The 26,689-nt window shown below is 40.8% G+C and overlaps 1 protein-coding gene and 1 non-coding gene across 4 annotated transcripts in view; both read left to right on the forward strand.

Annotated features, from left to right (window-relative positions):
* The first annotated feature begins 6,120 nt into the window (after nt 1–6,120).
* LOC141573003 (U6 spliceosomal RNA) lies at nt 6,121–6,227 on the forward strand. Its single transcript, XR_012498588.1, has one exon. It is a non-coding gene; the product is annotated as a U6 spliceosomal RNA (small nuclear RNA).
* A 1,271-nt stretch (nt 6,228–7,498) lies between these two features.
* The window catches only part of LOC109454334 (uncharacterized), a 29,820-nt gene continuing 10,629 nt past the window's right edge, over nt 7,499–26,689 (forward strand). Inside the window, exons 1-4 of one of the 3 annotated variants that reach the window (XM_019744838.2) lie at nt 7,499–7,623; nt 8,190–8,392; nt 9,142–9,328; nt 10,228–10,347. In XM_019744838.2, coding sequence (XP_019600397.2) covers nt 10,228–10,347 — 120 coding nt within the window. In that variant the 5' untranslated portion in view covers nt 7,499–7,623; nt 8,190–8,392; nt 9,142–9,328. Of the gene's footprint in view, nt 7,624–8,189; nt 8,393–9,141; nt 9,329–10,227; nt 10,348–15,070; nt 15,265–19,260; nt 19,446–26,689 lie in introns of those variants that run through there. The other 2 variants (XM_074338131.1, XM_074338132.1) reach the window with 2 other exon arrangements.

Below are 26,689 nucleotides of genomic sequence, written 5' to 3' on the forward strand. Positions count from 1 at the left end.
CTTAATCTAGTTGTGGAGAGTGCAACTCAGCTCCAAGTCCAGTTGCTGTTTTCAATTTTAGTTGCAGGGGGCGCAGCCCACCATCCCATGCGGGAATTGAACTGGCAACCTTATTGTTGAGAGCCCACAGTCTAACCAACTGAGCCATCCGGCTGCCCTTCTGGCAGCTCAGCAGCATCTCATCTTCAATCCAGTTGTGGAGGGCGCAGCTCACTGGCCCATGTGGGAATTGAACCGGCAATCCTGTTGTTCAGAGCTCGTGCTCTAACCAACTGAGCCATCCAGCCGCCCCAACATTACTCTATTGGATGCTGTGAGGAGATAAATGTAATTCTGTGATTGGTAATCATAATTGTTTGGAATGGCTGGTCATTTTTGTGGTTTGGACTCTATTCTCATTTACCATTTTAAGAGACATTACAGAAGTCCTTTTATCTTTTTTATGTATATTTTTTATTAAACTTATGGGATAACATGGTTAATAACATTATATAAATTCCAGGTGTACAGCTTTATAATACAACATCTGTATACTCCATTGTGTGCTTACCACCCAAAGCCTAGTTTCCTTCCATCACCTTGTATTTGACCCCTTTTACCACATCTTTATCCATTTATAGTCGAAGGACACTTAGGTTGTTTCCATGTGTTGGCTATTGTGAATAATGCTGCAATGAACATAGGGGTACATGTATCTTTACAGATAAATGTTTTCAGATTTTTTTTGGTAGATACCCAGAAGAAGGATTGCTGGGTCATACAGTAATTCTATTCTTAATTTTTTGAGGAACCTCCATACTGTTTTCCACGTGGCTGCACCAATCTACATTCCCACCAACAGTGTCTGAGGGTTCCCAACACTTGTTATTTCTTGTCTCGTTGATAATAGCCATTCTAACAGGTGTGAGGAGGAATCTCACTATGGTTTTGATTTGGATTTCCCTTATAGGTAGTGAGGCTGAGCATCTGTTCATATACCTGTTGGCCGTTTGTATGTCTTCCTTGGTAAAGTTCAGGTCCTCCGTGCATTTTTTAATTGCATTGTTTGTTTTTTTGTTGATGAGTTGTATGAGTCTTTATGTTGATCTTGTTAGGATCCATCACTGTTATCAGGCAGCACTGTCTGATGGTGGATGAATGTGAAATTTAATGTGAGGAAAGAGACATTGTTAACAAATAATAAAGCTTGGCTTATAAACCAGAAATGAGAGCTTTGAAGGAAAGTTCATAATGACATGTGAGATAACAGGAACCATGGGTGTGTTGTGGATCTCCTATATGGAGTAGCAGCCTCAGTGATTAAGGGTGTCATCATGAATCATTTCCGTTTCTACCACCTAACTTATTAACACTTTCAGGAATTGCTCTGGTGTGAATGTAAATAGTGGGCAAAATACATAGTTCTGTGTTTGTGAGCAACAGTAGTGTTTCCTGTAAAAATAAAGGCATACTCACATACATTAGGATGTGTAATATGAGAAAAAATATAACAAATGTTGGCAAGAATGTGGTGAAATTGGAACCTTTGTGCCCTGTTGGGAATGTAAAGTGCTGGAACCAGTATGGAAAAAGGTACATTGGATCCTAAAAAAATCAAAAACAATAACTATATAGTCCAGCAATTTCACTTCTAGGTATATCCCCAAAACAGTTGAAAGCAGAGAATCAAAGACATATTTCTAAGGGGTGGCCGGTTATTTCAGTTGGTTAGAGCGTGGTGCTGATAACACCAAGGTTGCCTGTTTGATCCCCGCATGGGCCACTGTGAGCTGTACCCTCATTAAAAAAAAAAAAAAAAAATCACTCAAGACATATTTGTAAACCTATGTTCATAGCTTCAGTAGTCACAGTAGGCAAATGAATGGTGGAACCAACCCAAATGTACATTGACTGATGATTGGATGATTGACGGTAGTATACATGCACAGTGGATTATTGTTCAACCTTAAAAAAGAAAATTCTGACATCTTACCATATAGATAAAGCTTGAAGACATTGTATTAAGTGAAATACACTGTGTGTGTGAAGACAAATACTGTATGGTACCACTTATATGAGGTACCTAGAGAAGTCAAATGCATAGAGATAGAGTAGAATGACAGTTTCCAGGGATGGGAAGTGAGGGGAATGGGGAGTAGCTGTTTAATTGGTATAGAATTTCAGTTTGGGGAGATGAAAATAGTTTTGGAGATAGTAAGTGTTGGTACTTGCACAAAAATATAATGTAATTACCAATTAACTGTACTCTTGAAAACGGTTAAGATGATAAATTTTATGTTATATATATTTTACCATAATAATAAAACACCGAGAAAAGGCCACAGGATTGCCCAGGCACAGTTATCTTTGTTTTCAGTACTAGATTTGTCCCTTTTCCTGTGTCCATGAAAGACACTTTCCAAAACAGTGCCTTTGATTCTGGACTTGATACCCAGGGATGGCTTACCTACCTCCTCACCTCTTTTTTCCAGACCTTGGGATCCCACTCATTGTCTGAAGGCCCCAGACAATGCTAACCCCATCCTGTTGTGTGTTTAGGAAATTTTTATTTTAAAAAGTAAAATGCTCCTTTAGAAAATACTCAATTTAAAAAATCAATAAAGAAGGAAAAGTGGGACTGAAAAAGACATGAGAACTGTAGGGGAAAAAAATTAAAATGGCAAATGTAATTGGAATTATAATACCAAATGTGAATGGGTTGCATAATTAAGCCAAGAGTTAGGGATTATTACCCTACGTTTGACAAGAAGAATATCCAACTATATGCTCACTACAATAAAATGCTCCTTTGAAAAATTTTTTTTTTTTTTTCAATTACAGTTCATGTACAGTATTATATTAGTTTCAGGTGTACAACATAGTGATTAGACATTTATATAACTTACATAGTGATCACCCTGATCTAGTACCCATCTGACCCCATACATAGTTATTACAATATTATTGACTGTATTCCTTATGCTATACTGTATGTCCCCATCACTATTTTGTAACCAATTTGTTCTTCTTAATCCCTTCCCCTTTTTTACACATCTCCCATCCCCCTGTATGGCAACCATCAAAATGTTCCCTGTGTCTATAAGTTTGTTTCTGTTTTATTTGTTTATTTTGTTCTTTAGATTCCACATATAAGACAAATCATACGGTATTTGTCTTTCTTTGTCTGACTTATTTCCCTTAGCATAATAACCTCTAGATCTATCCATGTTATTGCAGATGGTAAGATTTCATTTTTTTATGGTTGAGTAATATTCCATTGTATGTATGTACCACCCCTTCTTTATCCATTCATCCACTGATGGCTGCCCAGGTTGCCTCCATATCTTGGCTATTGTAAATACTGCTGCAATGAACATATGGATGTACGTGTCTCTTCAAAGTAGTGTTTTGGGTTTCTTCAGATAAATACCCAGAAGTGGGATTACCAGGTCCTTCTTTGTCATTTGTGTAGGCCTGTTTGGGTTTATTTTGTTTGGAACTCTGTGCTTCCTGGGTTTGTATGTCCATTTCTTTCATCAGGTTAGAGAAGTTTTCCATCATTATTTCTTAAATAGGTTTTCGATCACCTGCTCTCTCTCTTATCCTTCTGGCACTCCTACAATGCGAATGTTGGTACACTTGATATTGTCCCAGATGTTTAAACTGGGACAATATCAAGTGTACCAACATTCTTCATTTTTTTTAATTGTTTTTTCTTTTTGCTGTTATCATTGGGTGTTTTCCACTAACTTGTCTTCCAAATCGCTGATTTGATCCTCTGCATCTAATCTGTTGTTGATTACTTCTCGTGTATTCTTCATTTCAGTTATTGTATTCTTCATTTCTGACTGGTTCTTTTTTAAGGTTTCTATGTCCTCTTTTATGTTTCCTATCTCTTTGTTGAAGTTCTTCCTGAGATCATTGAGCATCCTTATAACCAATGTTTTGAACTCTGCATCTGGTAGATTGTTTGCCTCCATTTCATTTAGTTCTTTTTCTGGAGTTTTCTCTTGCTCTTTCATTTGGGACATGTTTCTTTGTCACCTCATTTTGGCTGCCTCCCCATGTTTCTTTCTATGTATTAGGTAGAGCTGCTATGTCTCCTGGTCTTAGTAGAATGACCTTATGTAGTAGATGTGCTGTGGGACCCAGTGGTGCAATCTCCCTGGTCACCTGAGCCAGGAGCTCCAGGTGTTTTCCCTGTACAGGTTGTGTGTGCTCTCCTGTTGTAGTTGAGTCTTGACTGCTATTGGCATGGCAATGGGAGGGATTGACCTTCAGGCTGATTGGTTGTGAGAACTTGCTGTGACTGCAGTGGAGGAGCTGTTGTTGTCAAGGCTGACCCTCCAGAGCAGGATACACTTCAGTGGGTGTCTGGTTCCTGCTGAGTCTGCCATTTGGGTATTTCATTTGTGGAGGTAGTTGGGTTGTGCTCTGTTGTGGTCTGAAGCCGGGCACCAGGTGTGTTGATTCTGAGGCCTCTTGGGAGGTGCTCTGGTTCAGGCCACTGACTGTGCCCTGCCCACAGCCACTTGGTATGATCTATAAAGTGATCTGCAAATGGTTACCACTTGTGTTGGGCTTGGAGGGGCCTAAGAGGCTAAGCTGTGAACCAAGGTTGGCTGCCACTAGTGCTGGGCTTCGGGCTGCTCAGCCAAAGGTACAGGGCATATTGAGGCTAGATGCTGCTTGATGGGATTTTGTGAACCTTTGAGAGATTTTAGGAAAATTCGCAGCATGAGCCAAAACAAACTTTTTGTATGGAAAAGCCACTGGAAGTGCCTTGGGTAGGCCTGAAACTTGAGTGTGGTGTGTTAGCTAGTTTGATGGAGACTCAGATATGGCACCTACCTGCGTGTGCAGGCTAGGTGGGGGAGGGCTTAACAAAGGAGCAATGGCTTCTGCCAGTACTTCTGTCCTGAAGCCAAACAATTTAGTTCCTCCCCATCTGTCCCTGGTCTCTTTCAAGATGCTGCCCCAGCACTGGAGCTCAGAGCAAGTGAGTCCATCAGCACTAAGTCCATGTGTGGGCCCTTTAAGAGGAACACCTCAGATTCCTGCTACCCACCGTCTCACTCAGTGGCAATCTCTATTGGTTTTCATAGCCAGAAATTATGGGAACTTCTCTTCTCTGCACTGGATTTCTAGGCTGGGGAGCCTGGTGTGGGAACCCTCACTCCTCACAGGGGCTTCTATAGCCAAGATGTCCCTCCCGATTTTTAACCACAACATGTTGGCGTGGGAGCAGCCCATTCAGCATCTCCTACCAGTCTCATCGTGGCTGCTTCTATATATACTTATTTATAGGATTTCTATTCAGCTAGACTTCAGGCAGTTCTTAATGATGGTTGTTCTGTAGTTTAGTTGTAATTTTGATGTGGTTGTGGAAGGAGAAAATTGACAAATCTTTAGCTATTTGGCCTATAGAAGAAGAAGGAAGACTGAGATTTCGAAAATCAGACAGACAGAGGTACTACCTACCTTACAGCAATAAAAAGGATTATAAAGGAATTCAATGAACAACAATATGCCAACACATTAGATGAAATGGACCAATACACAAACTACTGAAATTAACTCAAGGGGAAAAAAAACAACCAGAAAATCTAAGTGTAACAGATGAAGTAGTTGAATTACTAAAACGGAAAGCCCAGGCCCAGGGGCCTCACCACAGAAGTCTCCAAAATATTCGAAGTTTTAATATGATTCTTCACACTGTCCCAGAAAATAGAATCAACACAGTACTTCAAATTCATTCTATGGGACCAGTATTACACTGATACCAAAAACAGACAAAAATATCACGAAAAATCTAGAGACCAATTGCTCTTGTAAAAATGGATGCACAAACCTCAACAAATACTAGCAAACCTAATCCAGCAACATGGAATTCTCTAGCTTTAGAACCACATGTATGGAAGCGGAGAAGGGATGGGTAGAAGCCTTAATGATGTAAGCAAAGATCAAAATGGTATCACACATGGTGAGGTCATTTTTAGGTGTGTTTTTAAATGAGGGTCACAGTTCTATGAGTGGCCTTACAGCCTATGCCAACCCCTGACCCATGGAAGACCTCTGAACCTCTGGTCCCAGTCTGGCCTGGCCTAGGAGCCCCTCTTGCTCAAGACAAGGGCATCCCATGTGCTCGCTTCGGCAGCACATATACTAAAATTGGAACGATACAGAGAAGATTAGCATGGCCCCTGCGCAAGGATGACACGCAAATTCGTGAAGCGTTCCATATTTTTATATACACAATGGAATACTATTTGGCGGTAAGAAAAGATGATATAGGAACATTTGTGACAGCATGGATGGATCTTGAGAGTGTAATGCTGAGCGAAATAAGTCAGACAGAAAAAGCAGAGAACCATGTGATTTCACTGATATGTGGTAAATAAACCAAAAGCAACAAAAGAACAAGACAAACAAATGAGAAACAGAAACTCATAGACACAGACAATGGTTTGGTGGTTGCCAGAGGGTAAGGGGGGTGGGGGGTGGGGGGTGGGAGATGAGGGTAAGGGGGATCGAATATATGGTGATGGAAGGAGAACTAACTCTGGGTGATGAACACACAATGGGATTTATAGATGATGTAATACAGAATTGTACACCTGAAATCTATGTAATTTTACTAACAATTGTCACCTCAATAAATTTAATTAAAAAAAAAAAGACAAGGGCATCCCTCTATTTGGAAACTGAGTCTGGAATTTTCTGTGCACACCTGTGTCCCCACATTCAGAAGGAGCTACAGGAAGGTGCTACTGTCCCTTTACGGCCCAGGACAAATTTTGATTAAAAGCAAATGTCCCTGAAGGAGACATGGTGACATCCAAAGGCAGAAGCTGGTTCTAATATAGGGAAGGGGCATGAGGACCAATTTTACAGAGAGGGAACTAAGAGGTTGGATTCCAAGCCCGCTGCCTATGTGCTTTAACACACAGAACTCAGGCAGATATTAATCAATTACACAGAGCAAACTATTGGAAAAATAGAGGTTCAATTATGACCATCCCTTAGTTAAGCCCACGGAGAGAAAACACCGATTGTGCTTTATAAGAGTTCAAAACAAAACTGCCCCTATTCTTCTTGCATCTTACTGAAGTTAAAGATAAACATTGTTTTTCTATTCTCCTTCCCCCGCCCCCATACCAATGAATATTCCATGGAAGCAGAAAACAGGTATAAACTCTAACCCAGGGGATGGAAAGAGTCTCTTTCTTCCACTAGCGATTAGAGACCGCCACTCTGTCTATGGGTGGACTTTGTTTTCTTACTTACTCTAAATAAACTTACTTTTACTTTAAACTCTATATGTGCTCACGTTGATATGTGAGGCCAAGAACCCTCTTTCTGTAACAGTTCTGCTCAGCCAAGTGACCAATTTCTCTGGTTGTTGGCTCAGGAATTAGGGAGGCGGGTCCTTGCGAACTGTCCAATCAGAGGTTCATCAGGGCAGGTGGGCGGGGCCACGCTCCGTTAACCGCGTAGATGTTCCAGGCAGCTCTTGCAATCTCACCTCACCTGCGGTTAACGGTCCAGGTGTCTCTGCTCTAACGTCAGTCACTCCCGCTGTGGCCTGCACGGGCCGAGCGAGCCGAAGGTACCACATTGGGGTACCCCAGAACCCGGGAAACGGTGAGTGTGCGGGGCCAGGTTCTGAGAGGAGCACGAGGGGCTGGTTGGTACCCGCTGGGAGCGGGACCCGGCCTCCCCGCTGTCACCTCCTGTGTCTGCGGCCCGGGCTCCGCTTGGACCTCAGTCCCCTCCCGCACGCATCGTGGTCGCTGGGCCTGCAGCCGGGGCTCCTGGCATCCTGTCCTGTCACTGCGCACTGCGACTTGGGCCCGGGCCCCAGAGGGTGCGGTGACCACAGGGAGAGTCATTGGTTGACAATCATAACTCGTTCTCTGGGGTTTGTGCATGGGAGGGGCTGTGGTCTGTGGGGTTCCTCCTTTCTCCAGGGGACCCATTTCTCAAGAGTTTTCCAAACGCTTGGGAAGCAGGGTCTCAAATCCAGTACCCTGTCCCTCCAGCCTAGCTCTCCCCGGGACTAGCAGTAAGTCCCTAAATTTCCAGAACCTCCAGGCATTCCCAAACTTCAGCTTCCCCTCTTCTAGTTACAGCATCGTTGTCACTTGTTTGTCCTTAGTGGTGCATTTGGAACGGACACAACCTTTTAAGTGTTTGTCATTTTTCTACAGTCAATGAATGCATCATTTTAAAAGATTTAGATTTGTCTGTGGATATTTTACGTAAGAAGATATTTTAGCCGAGGATAACCACCTGGAAGACGGTGTGTGAAATCCCTGTTCCTCTCGCCCAGGACCGTCCCTGGGCACAGATGTCCTATGGGAAGTCTTTTGGGTGGAGGCTCTGAAACTGGAAGATGACTGAGAAATACGAGGTGAGGAAAGCAAGAAAATTGTGGAACCAAATGGAGTTTTTGTTCGTTTAGGCAAGAGAACCTGAAGATGTAAGATGACTGCATTTAAGTTCTGATGTACATTTTCTATTTTTAGATCAGGTTTTGTATGCACATTGAAAATTAAAAAGGCTAAAGCAACTGAATTCCTATTGTAATTGATGTGAGGAAAACTACCAAAAACTTACGTAAATCTTTGACAATCCTACTACAGTTAAGGGGCTGAACTTCTTATATGTGGCATTCTAATATTCTACCTATTCCTGAAAATACCCCCAAATGTGAGAAATAGAGGAAGGATGAACGAGGATTCTACATGTCCTTTCAGTTAGCAAGAGATTTGAACATTTTCTTTGTATAGTTTATCCTTTTGTGACCATTGGTGTTTAAAGGATTTAAATCTTAGAATGGTTAATAAATAGTAAATTATGGTGTATATAAATTTCGGTGTTTATTTTAAATAAATCTATAAGATAGAAGAGTCTACGTTAAGAAGACTTCCTGCAAACCTGTCCTTGTCCCCTTTAGCGCTGTTACTCCAACCATCCCCAAATACATAGTTTTGATCATTTCTTCAGCTTCCTTAGTATTTCTTTATATAAAAACAAACCATTGCAAATGCATAATTTTCTTACCCACATTTGTCCTTGTTATAAGCTGTTGGACTCCACATTTTCTGTTGTTTGCTGACAGCTTAAGGCTCCTCCTCCTCTCTCCCCTTGTGTCCACAGCTGGACAAGCTGAGGACAAAGTCCAGGGCTCCCTCCTCTGGCACTGTCACATTCCACCACACAAACCCCTATCTATGAGCAGGACTCTTGCCCTGGCCCCGCACCCAGCCACAGTGGACACCCAGACCAGGATCCTTTCCTTCCTGAAGTCATTTGAGAGCTGCTTCACAGGCCTGAGACCTCGTATGTGAGTTGTAAGCCTTTTCCTACTCTCTTGGGGGAGGTGGGGGGAAGGGCCCACACCAGCATCGTTCTCAGCATGAGAACCACACCTCAGCAGGTGACCATAACACTTGGCACTGTGAGCAGCATGTTTCAACGTGACCACCCAGTGGGTCTGTCTTCTCTTGCTCTGACTTGCTCACCTGCTCTGCTGCCTGATGGCGGCCGCACTGTGGGCTGCTGGGTGCTGGGGAGCTGGTGCTGTGAGCTGTGCTGCCCCATGGGACGGTGTTGACCCCACCCAACCCCAGTGCTATGTGTAGTCCACCAGAGTGGGCAGTTTGGAGAATTTCCAGGCATTTGGGAGCAGGCGTATGGGATTGGAGCCTTCCCTAAAGTCCTGGGTCGATGTCTTTGCCGGGATTTCTCTGTGTGTTAGAGTGAAGCTGTGACAGAGGGTGGGTTGGCCCTGACATACCTGGGGATGGGGGAGGGAGAGTGGGACTACACCCTGTGTGGGAGGTGGGCCCATGGGGTGATCACTTCTGAAAGAGCAGTTATTCAAAAAGAGAAAGAAAGGGTGGGGGGGGAAGGCAGCCAGTAAGTGGCGGGTTGATCCACATCATACCAGAGGGCTCCCCAGGACCCCTAAGTGCCTCTGCTGCTGCTGCCCCTGCCTCTGCTGCAGCCCAGATCCTGACCCTCAGGGTTAAGGGAACAACACCCATGGCCTTACTGGGGCACAGCCAAGGGATTAGTTCAAAGCTGACTTCAGCTTAGGTCCTTAAACCCTGTAGAACAAACCATTTGTCCTGGGGGAGGCTCCTAACCCTGATGGCACTAGTTAGAGGCTCTTCGGAAGAAAAAAATTGTAAATACAGACATACCTTGTTTAACTGTGTTTTGCTTTATTGCACTTCACAGATGTTGCGTTTGTTACAAATTAAAGACAAGACCTTCCACCAGCAAAAAAATTGCCACTCACTTTATTGCTACACTTGCTTTAATGTGGTGGTCTGGAACCCAACCTACAACATCTCTGAGGTAGGCCTGTACCAGGATAGAGAGCACACCCCCTTTCCTGACGTACAGCAGGTCCTCAAATAACGTGGTTTCGTTCAAGGTCATTTTGTCATGCTGATGAGAAAAATGAGACAAGAAAGCAGTGAGCCTCATGGGCAGTGTCCCACACCACTGGGAAAGGCAAATGTTCGGTCACTACGGTTTTTCCCTAGTGGGAGAAAACACAGGCGGAGCAAGGGAGTCTCTTGGCAGTGAGGTGTGCTGCATGGGGGGAGGGGTGACGTGGGTAGCATGAAACTGTGATTCTTAGTCTGCGATGTGTGTATTCTCAGTCTATTCTCTCCAGTGGTGTCCTGAAACTTCACTGGACTCCCAGAAAAGTATTCTTATCCTTGGGTAGTTGTCAAAATCGGAGCGCTGTGGGGAGATTTTGGTAGAACATTCCCTATTCCACCTTCTTAGTGACATGTCTTTTGCTTGTCATATTTAGACCATTTATGTTTAGAGTGATTATTAATATAGCTGGATTAATATCTGCCATATTTTTATCATTTTTTAGGTTGCCCTTGTTCTATTTTGTCTTCTACCTCTTCTGCCTTTTTAAAAACGTTTTACTTGATCCCATTTTTAAATTTTTTCTTAGCATATCATATTACATTATTTTTTTTTACTTTTTTAGTCATTGCCCTTGAGTTTGCAGTATATATTTTTACAACTACCCCAAGTCCTCTCTGAAGTAACACCGTAGCACTTCACTGGATGTGTAAATTCCTCATAATAGAGCATTCCCCATTCCTCTTGACCTGTCCCTTATAACATTGCTGTCATTCATGTATCCAAAAGCTGTAATTACTGAGTAGATTGCTTCTATTATCATTTTCAGCAAAATGTTGTCTGTCAGATTAATTAAGAATAACAAAAACAAATAGGTTTATTTTACCTTTATTTATTCTTTCCCTAACACTCCACCTACCTTTATCATTTACCTTCTTTCTGATGAATTTCTTTTAACATTTCCTGCACAGCTGAGGTATTGTTGAGAAATTCCCTCACTTTTCGTTTGTCTCAGAGAGTCTTTATTTATCCCTCACTTTTGAAAGATAATTTTAGTTGACACAAACTTCTAGTTGGGTAGTTTCTTTTTGAACACCTTATTTCACAAAACTCTCTTCCTGCTTGCATGGTTTCTGAAAAGAAGTCCAATTTTATTCTTACCTTTGTTTCTCTATAAGTTATTTCCCCTTTCTTTCAAGATTTTCTCTTTGTTTTTGATTTTTCTAAACTTTGAATATGATATTTCTAGGTATGCATTTTCAGGTTTTTAGCTTGTTTGGTGATCTTTGAGCTTCCTAGATCTTTGTCTTGGTGTCTATCATTATATTGGGGAAAATCTCACTCATTATTCCTTTACTTATTTGTCCTTTTCTTCTCTTTCATGTATTCCCATTATGTATGTGTTATACCTTTTGTAATTGTCCCAAAGTTCTTGGATTTCTGTTCTTTTTTATTTTTATTTTTTATCTTTGCATTTCATTTTGGAAGTTGTATTTACCTTTCCTCAAGCTCTCTGATTCTTTCCTCACACATTTCTACTGTACTGCTAAGCCCTCCAAAGAAATTCTTCATTTCTGTTCTCTGTTGTTTTGTTTTTTATTTTTTGCATTTTCCATTTGGTTCTTTCTTAGAGTTTCCATCTCTGCTTACATTCCCTCTCTATTCTTGCATATTGTCCCCTATTTACATGAGAACACTTAGCACATTAATCATGATTGTTTTACATTTCTGGTTTGATAATCCAACATATCTACTACATCTGAATTATGTTCTTTTGCTTGTTCTGTCTCTTCACACTGTGTCTTAATTCTTTTAGCATTGCTTGTAGTTTTTTGTTGAATGCCATACATGATGTACTGTGTAAAAGGAACTTAGATAAATAAGCCTTTCGTGTGAGGTTTTATGTTTATCTAACTAGGGTTTAGGCTGTTTTTACTATTTGCTGTAACTGTCAGAGGCCAGAATATACTCAGGGATCTTAGCTTTTGTCATCCATGTCATCTTTAGGGTTTTATAGAGTCTTCTTAAATAAGTTTAAAAAAACTCTTTCAGTGTATCCACTGTTACAATTAGGAGTCCTCCTGATGTAGTGCTCTGTTGTGGGTGGAGAGGAAGTGTTCTGTAGTCCGGTGATTTGGTCTCAGTATTTTAATGAGTCTGTGTCCTGGTCTGTGACATTCTATGGTATATAAGAAAGATATTTGGTCTTTGTCTATGGTTCCTAGCAAAGACCTCCTAAAGCCCTAGAACTTTCTGAGTGATAAGGTGATGGGAGCATCTGATGTTCTAATGAGGTGACCGCAGGCCCCTAAATAGCTTCAGGATGGGTGTTGGTCACCAGGAAGACCAAGCTTAGATTAGAGGCTTAGAACTTTCAGCCCAGCCCCCAAACTCTGGGGAGGGGAGAGGGCTAGAGATTGAGTTAATAACCACTGGCCAATGATTCAATCAGTCACGGCAACATAATGAAACCATCCAAACCCCTGTACCTTGGAATTCAGAGAGATCTGATGGTGAACACTTCAGTGCTCTGGGAGAGTGTCTTGCCTGGAGTTGGCCTAGAATCTCCTATTCTCCCACCCTCACTTTGCCCTGCGTATCCTTTCTACTTGGCTGTTCTTGAGTTGTATCTTTTACAATCAACCAATAATAATAAAGCACTTTTCTTAGTTCTAAAAGTCATTCAACAAACATGGGGTGTGTCCAGAGACCCTCTGAATCTGCAGTTGGCCATACAGAAATGTGTGTGGCCTGGGCCTCCCTATTTGTGGCTGGCATCTGAAGTGGGGGCAGTCTTGTGGGACTGAGCCCTTAAACTATGGAGTCTGATATTAACTCTGGCTACTGTTAGAATCGAATTGAACTGTAAGCCACCCGGTTGGTGTTGGAGAGTGATTTTGGAAAAATACCACATATTTGCTGTCAGGAGTTTAAAAAAAACTAACCTCACAAGTGTTTCTAAGTTTTCCCCAACGTCAACTTAGGTCAGGCAGAAAGGGACTTCAGTTGCCAGTTTCCCTCTCCCATGTCAGTTGGTGCTAGTAAAATCCCAGTCTGCTAGGCTTTGCTGAAACAGAATCTTCGAGGACAGGTCTTGTTAAGAACAGAATATTGTGGGCATATTTCAAAACGGCTATTTTTCTGTCTCTTTCTTTGGCCTGTGATTAATGCTTTGATAGAGCTGAGTTGTTGATTTTAAGTTTGTTAGCTTTTTTCTGGTGAGGATAGGAATGTCACCTTTCAAGCTCCTTACATGTCAGAGGAGAAACCAGAGGTCTCTGACTCCATTTTTTAATGATTGACAGCTGACATCTTTAAAAGCCTCATCTTCCTTTTCCCCCTGTGCCCCACATCTGTGCAAGGTGATAATAAAGCCTGAATGCTCACTCCTTTGGAGCTGGTAAGAATTTAATCCCTGGAAGCCTCTGTCCTGGTGTGCACCCTAGCCCATCCCCTAACCTCAATTCAAAACAAAACAAAACAAAACCCAGGCCAGCCTCTGTTTCTTGCTTTCTCAAGCCATTTTCCACCTGCTTGAGAGGCCTACCCAGATACTTCAGTTATGGAAGTAATAAAACTTTTCATATGTTTCTGGCAAGAATGTGTTGTCAACCAAACCTAGGGTAGGGGCCTACCTAACTCTGCAGGTGACCGTAACAGTTACAGAAGAGGTAACATGGTATATACATATATATCGCAATACACTTTACTTAAGAGTTCTATTGATAAATACTCCAGATCTTCACACATCAATACATACCACTCTTTGTTCTTAAAGTGTACATATAATGATGAATTTATATAAGCCATTTTTTCTAAATAGACGCATGGCTTGTTACTAATTTTTGCTGCCAAAACCGTGAATGAAAACTCAGATTGCCACTTTACAGGGCAAACAAACATACAAATTATATTCTTTTCAAAACTGAATTTCTTCTTAAAATTTTTAGTCTCAAATACATTCAGAAAAGAATATACAAACTGTGTTATGGTACAATCTAGTAATAACAATATGAACACCCTGGAATCATCATCAAGATTCATAAATGGCCTGTGGGCAGTGGCCAGGGTGTCTTGATGGTCCTGTCCCTGACTCATCTCTGTCCTGCCCCATAGCTGACCACTGTCCTGATTCTTTATTCTTCATACCTTTGCCATCTACTATTTTCCACTAAGGACTGTTTTTTCAGTTTTGCCTCCTTTGATCTTTCACCAAATGGGTATTAATGGAATTCCTTGGAAAGGTTTCCCAGTGGTTACTTTGCCTCATTTGTTTCACACATGCTGTCATCTGAGGCTTCGGACCTGGTCTAGGACTGTGGGGTTCAAACTTCCCGTCAGAGCCAAGTGCTCCTGAAACCACAGGATTCTTTCAAGTACCAGAGGAGTGCGGATGGGGGAGGGAAGGGTGACGTCTCCCCGCTAGAACTGATCAAAGATCAAAATGGAGCCAGATTCATCATTACTTATGGTGAGTCACTTTTAAGTGTCTGTGTTTGTGAAAAAGGGTCACAGTTCTGCAAGTGGGCTGGTGGCCTTATAGTTAAACGCAGTGTCCTTCGAGAGGACAGGTTCGGACCCACTGCCGACACAAAGTCAGCCCAGAGACGAGACCTCCGGCCTGCTGTCACTCAGGCAGGAGAGGGTGGGGCCTTTCGAACTGTCCAATCAGGGGAGTCAGTGGTAACGTACGTGGGGGCGGTGCTCAGATTACGGTGTGGACGGTGTGGACTGCGTGGTAGTAGGTTCTAGCTCCTGTGAACGTACCGGGCCACTTCTTACTACCTTCAAAGGCCTGCGGCACATCATCCTTCGTCGCTGTGACCTGCACTTGCCGCAGAAGTCGTAGGGTGGACGGCAGGGAACCTCAGAAACCGAGAAATGGTGAGTGTGCAGGATGTCGGGAGACGGGGACAAGGGGCTGGTTGGAACTAGCTGAGGCAGGACCCAACCTCCCAGAGGTCACCCCGGAGTCTGCGGACCGGGGTCTGCTTGGACCTAGGTCCCCTCCGGCACGCAGCGTGGAAGTTCTTCTGGCAGCTGCTGGTAGCGGGCACCTCCGGGCAGTGTGTCCTGTCACTGCGCGTGGCCGTGTAGCCCCCAGATTGTGTAGTGATCACGGGAAGGGTCAACGGGACAGTCGTGATTCAGTCTCCAGGGTTCGTGCATGGGAAGAGCTGTGGTGTGGGGGATCCCCAGTTCCTCCTTCTTCCCCAGGCGACTCGTTTTCCTTTCACTTTTCCAGATGTTTGGGAAGCAGGGCCTCAAATCCACTATCCTGTCTCCTCAGCCTGCCTCTTTCTAGGGCTGGCAGTAAATCCCTAAATTTCCAGATCTTTCCCCGCGTTTCCAGACGCCATCTTCTCTCCAGTTCATAGTATCATTAACTATTTGTCCTCCGTGGTGCATTTCAAACAGACGCAGCATTTTAATTGTTTATCATTTATTGAGGTATGGATGGCTCTTTTCAAAGATTAATTTTTGTGGATATTTTACATGAGAGGAAAGCAGGGAATAACCACCTGGAATATGTTGTATGAAATCCCCGTTCCTAACCATCCCCAGGACCTTTCCTATGAGAACAGACATCCTGTGGGAAGTCGCTTGGGTGGATGTTCCTCTTGGGAAACTTTCCTGGGTGATATGCCCTTTCAGCGCAGTTCCTAGTCAGTACTGCCCCTCCCTACGTTTGTCAATTTGAAAAGATTTATTCACTTGAGACATAGTTTTTCAAAAAAATGAAAATTTATTTAATCACTAGAGCTTCGGAGACGGTATAAAATATTTCCAAAGGAGCAAAAAAGAGGTGAATTTAAGAAAAAATAGAAAAAAATATTTCATTATTACATACATTTGTTAAAGTTTGTTATTTCCTTTTTCTGCCCCTAAGTGGATGTAGTAATATTCTAAGGTCTGTTCTTTTCCCTTGGGTGATTTCAAGTGGCATATCAGGGCTTAGACTTAAAGCATCTAGAAGTGTTCCAATATGGTTGTTTACAAATCACTTTCTTTTTTTTTTTTTGAAATAATAATTAACTGGCATACTCATTTCTGATAGAAATAGATATTTGTGGGTTTTCTTGTTGAACTAGTAAAAGTCCCCTACAATTTTCTTTCCTCATTATACAAACTGGGTTGAAGTGATTTTGCTGGATTCTTGAAACACTGGGTTTATGTCATTTAAATGATCGGTGGTGGTCCAAAGCATTGTGACTGGGGAGCAGAGAGGTCTGAGGCCACTGACTCCAAACTAAGCTTCCCCCAACCCCTCCTTGACCTGGCAAAGGGGGTTTTCTTAGGCCTAGACGATTTTTACATGTTGAGTTTTGTAATTATGATATAGATACACACAGAGTGTAATTTGTGCACATTGAGAGTCAGGATTCCTATCTCCTGGAAAAAAGCTTTATGAATTTGGAAGTTCATTTGGGTCAGAACCTTAAAGTGACTCAGGCTGAGACTTTCCTCACTGTGATAATGGAAGTCTGAGGGAGGGAGCGCTTCCATGCTTACAGGAGGGGGTGTGTGTGGCGCTCCCAGAGCTCATTCCTGGGGCTCAGATGTCCCTCCTTCCCCAGGGACTGACCCGATTTATGGGTTCTATCTCAACTGCGGGTATCTAGACCCCAAAGCTTGGGAATGTGTTTAACTTTCTGAACGTGGGTTTTTCTTTTTAACTATGAATAAGCAGGCTGCTTATCTCAGCTAATTTTAGTATTTGTTATTTCTTTCCTTTAGATATCTTTATCTATTGAATGTATCAGTCATTTAACTGTAGTTTCTTTTAGCAGTTCACAGTTTTATTTCCTGTTTTAGTGTGTAAGATTTTTTATTTCTTGGACTTTGAAAATGTAAGTTGATTGAGAAATAAGTGTGTAAAGCAAGAAAATCCTGAAACCAAACAGACTTTTTGTTCCATTTCAGGCAACTGAATCTCAGGCTGTGAGATGGGTGTATTTAAATTCTCAGGCACATTTTTCAGTTTTAGATCAGTTTTTGTATGTGCATGTCCCTAGAGAACTTTGACATTTTAAAAACTATACTAAAGACAAATGAATTTCTATTTTAATTGATGAAAGGAAAAAGCTATTGAATTTCCGTTTTAATTGATAATAAGAAAAACAACTCAAGCTTATGTAAATCTTTGAAAATCCTAGTAGGTTTCAAGGATTAAATGTAAACCCCTAAACTGCTCACTTCTGACAGTATCCCTGATGTGAAATGAAGTGGAGGGACAAACTATGTCTCTTGTCCTTTTAGTTAGAAAGAAAATTTTTGAAATTTTGAAAATTTTTATTTTTTATGGTATGCAGTTTTATATCCATTTAAAGAACTAAATCTTAGCATGATCTATATAGAAAAGTTTAAATTCAATTAATTTAAAATTGAAGTAGCGAAAGTTAATTAAAAACAATCTATTAAATAGTAAACTATGGTATATATAAATTTCTGTTTATTTTAAATACATGCATGTGGAGGATAAGAAATTCACTAGATACTAATTTTTTTAAGTCTAGTAGTTTTTTAAGATGTGAAATGATGAGACCAGTTTTTTCAGAGCATTTTAGGTCCACAGAAAAGTTGATGAAAAAGTACAGTTTCCACGTGACCCCTGTGCATTCACACAGTTTGCACTTTTATTCACATCTCCTTTATCATGGTATGTTTGTTAAAATTGACAGCCCAGTATCGATGCATTAAAGTTTAGTGTTTACCTTAGCGTTGACTCTTTGTGTTACACAACCTATGGGTTTTGGCAACATGTCTATATTGTATAGAATAGTTTCCTGTCCCTCAGAATACCTTGTGTTCTCCCTATCCATTCATTCCTCCCTACAATCCCCAATTCCTTCACAAGCAAAGATCTTTTTACTGGCTCATAGTTTTGTCTCTTCCAGATTGTCATATACTTGGAATCATACAGTGTGTAGCCTTGTCAGATGACTTCCTCCACTTAACAATATACTTTTAAGTTTTCTCCTGGTCTTTTCATGGCTCGATAACCTCATTTTTTCCATCACTGTGCAATATTTCATCATATGGATTTACCACAAGTTGGTTGTTAATTCTATTGAAGGATATATCGAAGGATAACTCTTAAGTCTTGGCAGTTATGAATAAAACACCTATAAATACCCATTTGTATGTTTCTGTGTGAATACAAGTTTTCATCTCATTTGGGTAAATACCAAGGAGTATGATTGCTAGATACTATGGTACGAATATGTTTAGTTTTGTAAGAAACTGCCTGTCTTCCAAAGCAGCAAACCATTTTTGCATTCCCACCAGCAGTGAGGATTCCTGTAGTTTTACCATCCTCACCATATTTGGTGTTCTGAGTCCTTTGAATTTTATCAGTTGTAATAAGTGTCTTAAGTGATATCCATTGTTGTTTTATTTGCAATTCCCTTATGACATTTGATTTTGACCTTACTTTCATATGCTTATTTGCCATCGTATATCTTCTTTAGTGATGTGTATTCAGATCTTTTGCCTACTTTTAAATGGATTGTCATCTTCTTGTTGAGTTTTAAGGGTTCTTTGGACATTTTGGATAGCAGCGCTTTATCAGATATGTGTTCTGCAAAGATTCCCCCCCACCCTCCCACCCCCGTCGGTACCTGTCTTTTCATTCTCTTACCACTGCCTTTTGTAGAACAGGGGTTTTATTTTAATGTAGTGACACTTACTATTTTACCTTTGTTGTATCTTAAAATTTGTCAACCCAAGATCGCTTTCATTTTCTTGTTATTTTCTAGGTGATTTTGCATTTTACATTTAGATCTGTGGTCTTATTTTCAGTTAATTCTTGTGAAAGGTGTAAGGCTTGTATCTACATTCATTTTTTTGTTTTGTATTTGTATGTGGATCACAGAAAAACTTGAGATGTGTGTTATAGTGCTGTCTCTGCAGTGCCAACACTTGTCTCTCCTTTGTTCTTCATGGGACCCATGAATAAAAGCCTCGCCATCACCAGAGCTTGGCAATTTAAGGATGTCCCCTGAGCAGCAGCCACAGAAATCAGGGCACCAGACCAAGTGGAGAAGCTCTTCCTGGAGATACTGGTGAGCTAGCACGAGGCAGAGGGAGAGTGTAAAGATTGCACCCAGAGGCCTTGGTCTTTGGAGGGTATTTCAGTAGGCTCCTAGATGTATGTTCAATTAGACCCCTGCCTCTAGGTCTGCAGCTGTGAAGATAAGCTCACAGGCATCTTTCACAAAAAGACCATCAGCCTGTTGTCCCTGCTGTGCCCTTGGGACGACAGACAGTTAAGAATTCTTTCTCCATCTGTTGTATTCCTTTGGGATCCTCAAGCATAAGCCCCACTGGCCACCAGAGCCAGGTGATCTAGAGGTGTTCTCCAGGTGGCAGCTGCCAAAATTGGGGCACCAGTCAAGGGCACAGGCTCCTTCTGCCTTGTATCTACAAGTGTAGATACAAGATAGCGGAGAGCTGGAGAGACAGAAGGGGAGTGCACAGTTGCATCTGCAGAGCTCTGTCTTTGGAGAGTGTTTCAGTGGGCCCCTAGAGGTGTTTGAAAGTGCATGCCTGTCCGTCAGGCCAATGATTTAAGGCAAGCAAGTAAGCCCCTTTCACAGAATGTCTGGGCACTTTTCCGTTGGCTGCCTCTAGGATGGGCCCTGGGGTGGTTGAGTCCACACACCTGAGACCTTTAAGCCCTGTTAGCTTTCCAAGCTACATGTTTAGGTGCAGGTCTTCAAAGTCAATGTGCCAGATGCATGGGGTTCAAGACCTTCACTCCTCAAGAAGTTTGGGGTTTTGAGTTCCCTCCCAATTATGGGTTTCCACGACACGGGTGGAGTTTATGGCCAGTTTGTGTTTCAGCCTCTCCTACCTGCTTGGATGTCGATTTTCCCTCATTCACCCAAGATGTAGGAGTTACTCAGCTAGTTTTGGGGGGTTTTATTTCAAGGAAATTGTTTTCTACGTAGCTGTAGATTTGGTGTATCTGTGGGAGAAGGTGAGTTCAGGACCCTCTTACATCACCATTTTGAACTGGAGTATTTATTTGGCTGCTTTAATTTGCTCTTTTTATTGTTTTCTCAGAGAGATGCTTACATTATTGATTATAGATTATTCTTTTTATCTAGTTTATTTGTTCAGTGCTATACATTTTCTTCTAGGCATTACTTTTACTGCATCAGACAACCTTTGATATGTTCTATCTTCATTTCATTTACAGATGGTCCCCAACTTAAAATTTTTCAGCTTTACAGTGGTGCTAAAGTAATACCCATAAAACCATTCTATTTTTTTACTTTCAGTACAGTATTCACTAAATTACATGAGCTATTCAACACTTTATTATAAAACATGCTTTGTGTTAGGTTATTTTGCCAAACTTTAATGTAAGTGTTCTGAGCACATTTAAGGTAGGCCAGGCTAAGCTTTGCTGTTTAGTAGATTAGGTGTATTAAATGCATTTTCGACTTATGATATTTGCGACTTAACGATGGGTTTACTGGGACTACACTCTAAGCCAGGAAACACGTGTAGATCAAAATAAGCTTTGATTTTTCTAGAGAATTATTTGATCCTGTGTGTGATTAGAAGTGTTGTTTAATTTCCGTGTCTTTAAGGGTTTTCCAACTATTTTCCTGTTACTTATTTCTATATTAATGCCACTGTGTTCTGAGAGCATAGTTTGTATGATTTCTGTGGGGTTTTTTTTAGATCCGTTAAGGTATATTTTATGTCCCAGAAGGTGGTATGTTGTGTTTTTTTTAATTGAATTTATTGGGGTGACATTGGTTAATAAGATTAAGATTATAAAAGTTTCAAGTGTACAATTGTGTAATACATCATCTCTATATTGCAGGGTGTGTTCAACACCCAAAATCAAGTCTTCCTTCCACCACCATGTATTTGACTCCCTTTACCCTCTTCTACTTTGCAATAACCCCCTACCTTCCAACATCCCTTCCTTTCTGGGAAGCACCATACTGTTGTCTGTGGCTATGAGTTTTATGTTCGTCTTGTTTGTTCATTTGTTGCTTTCTGTTTTATATCTCCCATATGAATGAAACCACATAGTTCTTCACTTTCCATCTGATTTATTTCGCTTAGCATAATATTCTCAAGATCCATCCCTGTTGTGGCAAATGGCATTATTTCATCCTTTCTTATGACTGAGTAGTATTTCATTGTGCATATATACCACATCTTCTTTATCCAGTAATCCATTGAAGGACACTTAGGTTGTTTCCATTTCTTGGCCACCGTGAATAATGCTGCAAAGAACATAAGAGCACGTATCTTTATGAATAAGTTTTTTCAGATTTTTCAAGTAGATACCCAGAAGAGGGATTGCCTTAATATTTTGAGGAACCTCCACACTATTTTCCATAGTGGCTGTACCAATTTACATTCCCACCAGCAGTGTATGAGGGTTCCTTTTTCTCTACGTCCCTTCCAACACTTATTATTTCTTGTCTTATTGATAATAACTATTCTAACAGATCAGGTTTTGATTTGTCTTTCCCTTATAATTAATGAAATTGAGCATCTTTTCCTGTATCTCTTGGCCATTTGCATGTTGTCTTGGTAAAAGTCTGTTCGGGTCCTTTGCCCATGTTTTAACTGAATTTTTTGTTGTTGTATGAGTTCTTTACATATTTTGGATGTTAGCCCCTCATCAGAGGTACTGTTTGCAAATATCTTCTTCCATTCAGTTGGTTGCCTTATTTGTTGATGATTTCTTTTGCTGTACAGAGCTTTTTAGTTTGATATAATCCCATTCATTTATTTTTGCTTTTACTTCCCTTTGAGGTCAAATTCATAAAATTCTTTCTGAGACAGAGGTCCATAAGTTTAGTACCTACATTTTCTTCTATGTATTTTATTGTTTCAGATCTTATATTTAGGTCTTTAATCCATTTTTTAGTTAATTTTTCTGTATGGTGACAAATAGCAGTCTAGTTTCATTCTTTTGCATGTGGCTTTCCAATGATCAAGTACCATTTTATGAAAAACTTTCTTTTCTCCATTATGTTCTTGGCTCCTTTTTCAAAAATTGTTTGCCTGTATGTATGTGGGTTTATTTCTGGGCTCTCAATTTTGTTCCAGTGGTCTGTGTCTCGTTTTCTGCCAATACCATGCTGTTTTGATTATTGCAGCTTTGTAGTATAACTTAAAGTCAGAAAGTGTGTTACCTCCTGCTTTGTCCTTTTTTCTCAGGATTGCTTTGGCTATTTGAGGTCTTTCATGGTTCCATACAAATTTGATGATGTTTTTGTTCTATTTCTTTGAAAGATGTCATTAGGATTTTGATGGGGATTGCATTAAATCTGTATATTTCTTTGGGTAACTTGGCCATTTTAATTATGTTGATTCTTCCATCCATGAACACGAACTATCTTTCCATATCTTTGTTTATTTTTCAATTTCTTTTAATTGTGTCTTAGTTTTCAGTGTATAGGTCTTTCACATCCTTTAAATTTATCCTAGGTGTTTTATTTTATTTATTTATTTTGTTGTAATTGCAAATGGAATTTTTTTCAGATGACAGGATTCTGTATTTCAGTGATGTTTATTTGAGATTGCCACTTTCGGTATACCCAAAAAATTTTGGTATGTCGTACTGTCATTCTCATTTGTCTCAGTATCTTTTGATCTGTTTATTTCTTCTTTGACCCAGTTGATGTTTACTGTCATGTTGTTTAATCTCCACATATTGTAGGTTTTCGTGCTTTCTTTTTTGCAGTTGATTTCCAGTTTGAAAGCATTGTGGTCAGAGAATATGCTTGGTTGCTTTGTATCTTAAATTTGTTGAGATTTGTTTGTGTCCCAGCAAATGGTCTATCCTTGAGAATGTTCCATCTACACTAGAGAATAATGTATAATCTGGTGTTCTGGGATGAAAACCTCTGTAAATATCGATTATGTCCATTTGGTCTAATGTGTTATTTAAGGCCTGTATTTTCATATTGATTTTCTGTTTGGGTGATCTGTCCATTGCTGTCAATGGGGTATGTAAATCCTCTACTATAATTGTATTGTCATCAGTTTCTCCCTGTAGTTGTCTTAAGTAGTTTTATATATTTTGGTGCTTCCATCTTGGTTGTATGTTTGTGTGTGTGTGTGTGTGTGTGTGTGTGTATACATAAATGTTATGTCTTTGTGATATACTGTTCCTTTTATAATGATAAACTGTCCACCTTTGTATCGTTATGTTTTTTTGTTTGTTTATTTTTGAAGATTTTATTGGGGAAGGGGAACAGGACTTTATTGGGGAACAGTGTGTACTTCCGGGACTTTTCCAAGTCAAGTTGTTGTCCTTTCCATCTTAGTTGTAGAGGGCGCAGCTCAGCTCCAGGTCCAGTTGCTATTGTTAGTCGCAGGGGGTGCAGCCCACCATCCCTTGCAGTTGAGGAGTCGAACTGGCAACCTTGTGGTTGAGAGCCCACGCTCCAACCAACTGAGCCATCTGGCCACCCAGGTGCTGAGTGGCAGCTCATTGACTTCATTCTAGTTGTGGAGGGCGCAGCTCACTGGCCCATGTGGGAATAGAATCAGCAGCCCCGTTGCCCAGAGCTCGTGCTCTTACCAACTGAGCCACCCGTCCACCCCCTCGTTGTTTTTTTATCTTGTAAATCTATTTTGTTAGATATAAGTACAGCTACACTTATATCTTTTTTCTGGATGCCATTTGTTTGCAGTATCATTTTGCACCTCTTCACTTTGAGTGTGTTTCTTCTTGCAGCTGAGATGTGTTTCCTGCCAGCAGCATAGAGTTGGGTTTTGTGTTTTGATGCAACTTGCTTCTGTGCCTTTTAATTGAGTTCTGTCCATCTGTATTTAGGGTGATTCTTGATATGTGAGGATTTCATGTAGCCATTTTATCTTTTGTTTTCTGGTAGTTCTGTGTCTCCATTGTTTCTTTTCCCTTTGTTTCTGTCTGTTATTTTAGTTTGGTGGTGTTCTGTGATTGTTTTTCTCTGTTTCCTCTTTTTTTTTAATGTTATGTATCTCAGTTCCAGATTTTCTGTGTGTGGTTACAATTAGGTCTATGTAAAAGAAAGCTTTACAATATACAATAGTCCTTTTTCTTCTGATTGCATCTTTTCTCCATTCCCCTGTGCAAGTTCAGTCCTTTAGCCCACCTTTATGTTTTGGTTGTCACAAATCACCCCTTTTATGCTGTGAGTTCATTTACAACTTAGCTACTACATTCTCTCTTTTTTTAATGTTTTGCTTCCTTTAACCTTTATGTTGTTTAAGTGTTTAATAGCATTCTGAACAAGGGTTGTAATTTCCTGCTTTTTTATATCTGTCAGTCATCTTACTCATAGTTTTGTATCCTTTGTTATTTTTGTTTCGGATAGGAGAGCACCTTTCAGTATTTCCTGTAATGCAGGTCTATCTAGTGATGGTAAATTCTCTCAGCTCCTGTATGTCGGGAACAGTCTTTATTTCTCCTTCATATCTAAAGGATAGCTTTGCTAGAAAAATTATTCTTGCCTGGTGATTTCTCACTTTGTTATTTGAGTATTTGATTCCACTCTTTCCAGCTTGTTTTTGCTTTAAAAATAAATCTGATGATAATCTAATGGTATTTCTTTTATAGGTTGCTGTCTTTTGCGTGGCTGCCTTGAGAATTCTTTGTCATTCGTTTTTGACAGTTTTAATATGTGCCTTGGAGGCCTTTTTGGATTGAAATAATTAGGTATTCTGTTAGCTTCTTGGATTTGAGTACTCAGTTCTCTCCATAGGTTTGGGAAGCTCTCATAAATTATTTGTTTGAGTTAGCTTTCTGTTCCCTTCACCTTCTTTTCTCCTTCTGGAATACCCATTATTCTTATATTTTTCTGATAGAGTCTGTTCACATAGAGTGCTTTTTTCTGTCTCCTTACAGTTCTCTTCTTCCATCTGAGTCGTTTTTAGATTCCTATCTTTGGCATCACTTCTTTCCTCCACCTTGTCTACTCTATATCCTAAGTTCGCTAGTTCATTCTGCATATCTTTAATTGAGTTCTTCAGCTGCAGTATTTCTATTTGGTTCTTTTTAAGTTTATTTAGTTATTTATTTTCCCCCGCCTACCCCCCACACTCCAGTTCAAGCCGTTGTTTCTCAGTCTAGTTGTGTAGGACACAGCTCCCTGGCCCATGCTGGTATTATGAGCCTTGCACTCCCCCGGCTGTTGCCAGTCATTGGTGGGCCGCTCACAGCAGCTCTCGCCAGCTGCCAGCTACTCACGATGGCTACCGGCCACTCACGCTGGCCACAGGCCGCTCATGGCAGCACACGGTAGCCCGCGTCAGCTCACGCCAACCTCTGGATGCTCACAGCAGCCCAGCTCCAGGGAGAGCTGTTGTTCACAGTCTTAGCTGTAGATGGCGCAGCTCACTGGCCCATGTGGGAATAGAACCGGTGACCTCAGCATTAGGAGCATGGCACTCCAACCACCTGAGCCACCGGGCCAGCCCTGTTTGGTTGTCTTTTATAGTTTAAATCTTTTTAGTAAAGTATTCCTTGTGTTCATTGATTTTATTTCTGAATTCACTAAACTGCCTTTCTGAATTTTCTTGTATCTCAAGTCTTTTTTTTTTTAGAACTCCAATCTTGAATTCTCTGTCATTTAAGTCATATATTTCCACGTCCTTAAAAATATTTTTTCTGGAGGTTTTTTTCATTTTCTTTCTGAGCTACTTGTTATCTGGGTTATGCATGGTATTTAATGGATTATTTTTCTGCCTAGACACATATGGGAATGAGATCTGTTATGGGGGATTGAGAAATTTATGGTTTTGTTAACACAAATAAAATGTGCATACAAGCTGTCCATTCATTTCCTTTGCTGTGCAGTTTGGCATTGGGATTGGTAGCTTTGTGGTTCTTTGAGGCGATGTTGTGAGCAATCTCAGCACAGTAAGATTTGTTGCACATCAGCTGCACTTCAAACTCCTTGACAGTGTGGACTAGGAACTTCCAAAACCCACTGGGCATCATGTGCTTTGTTTTCTTGTTAACTCCCATAACCAACGTTGGACATCAAGATCTGGCCTTTGAATCTTTTGTGCACCTTATTGTCAATGCCTCTGGGTTTCCATAACTTACGCTTAATTTTCACATATCAGTCTGGTGCTAGATGAACTTCTTGGTCCTGTTTTTTACGATCTTGGGCTTCACAAGGGGTCGTAGGGCAGCCATGATACTGAGTAAGAGATGGCTTCCACCTGCATAGGCAGCCCAAGAAAGAGAGCTGAAATCTGTGTTAGTTTTTGTTTTGTTTTATTGGGGAATATTGGAGAACAGTGTGTTTTTCCAGGACCCATCGGCTCCATGTCA

The sequence above is a fragment of the Rhinolophus sinicus genome, linkage group LG07, assembly GCF_036562045.2.
Source record: "Rhinolophus sinicus isolate RSC01 linkage group LG07, ASM3656204v1, whole genome shotgun sequence".
Lineage (NCBI taxonomy): Eukaryota > Metazoa > Chordata > Mammalia > Chiroptera > Rhinolophidae > Rhinolophus > Rhinolophus sinicus.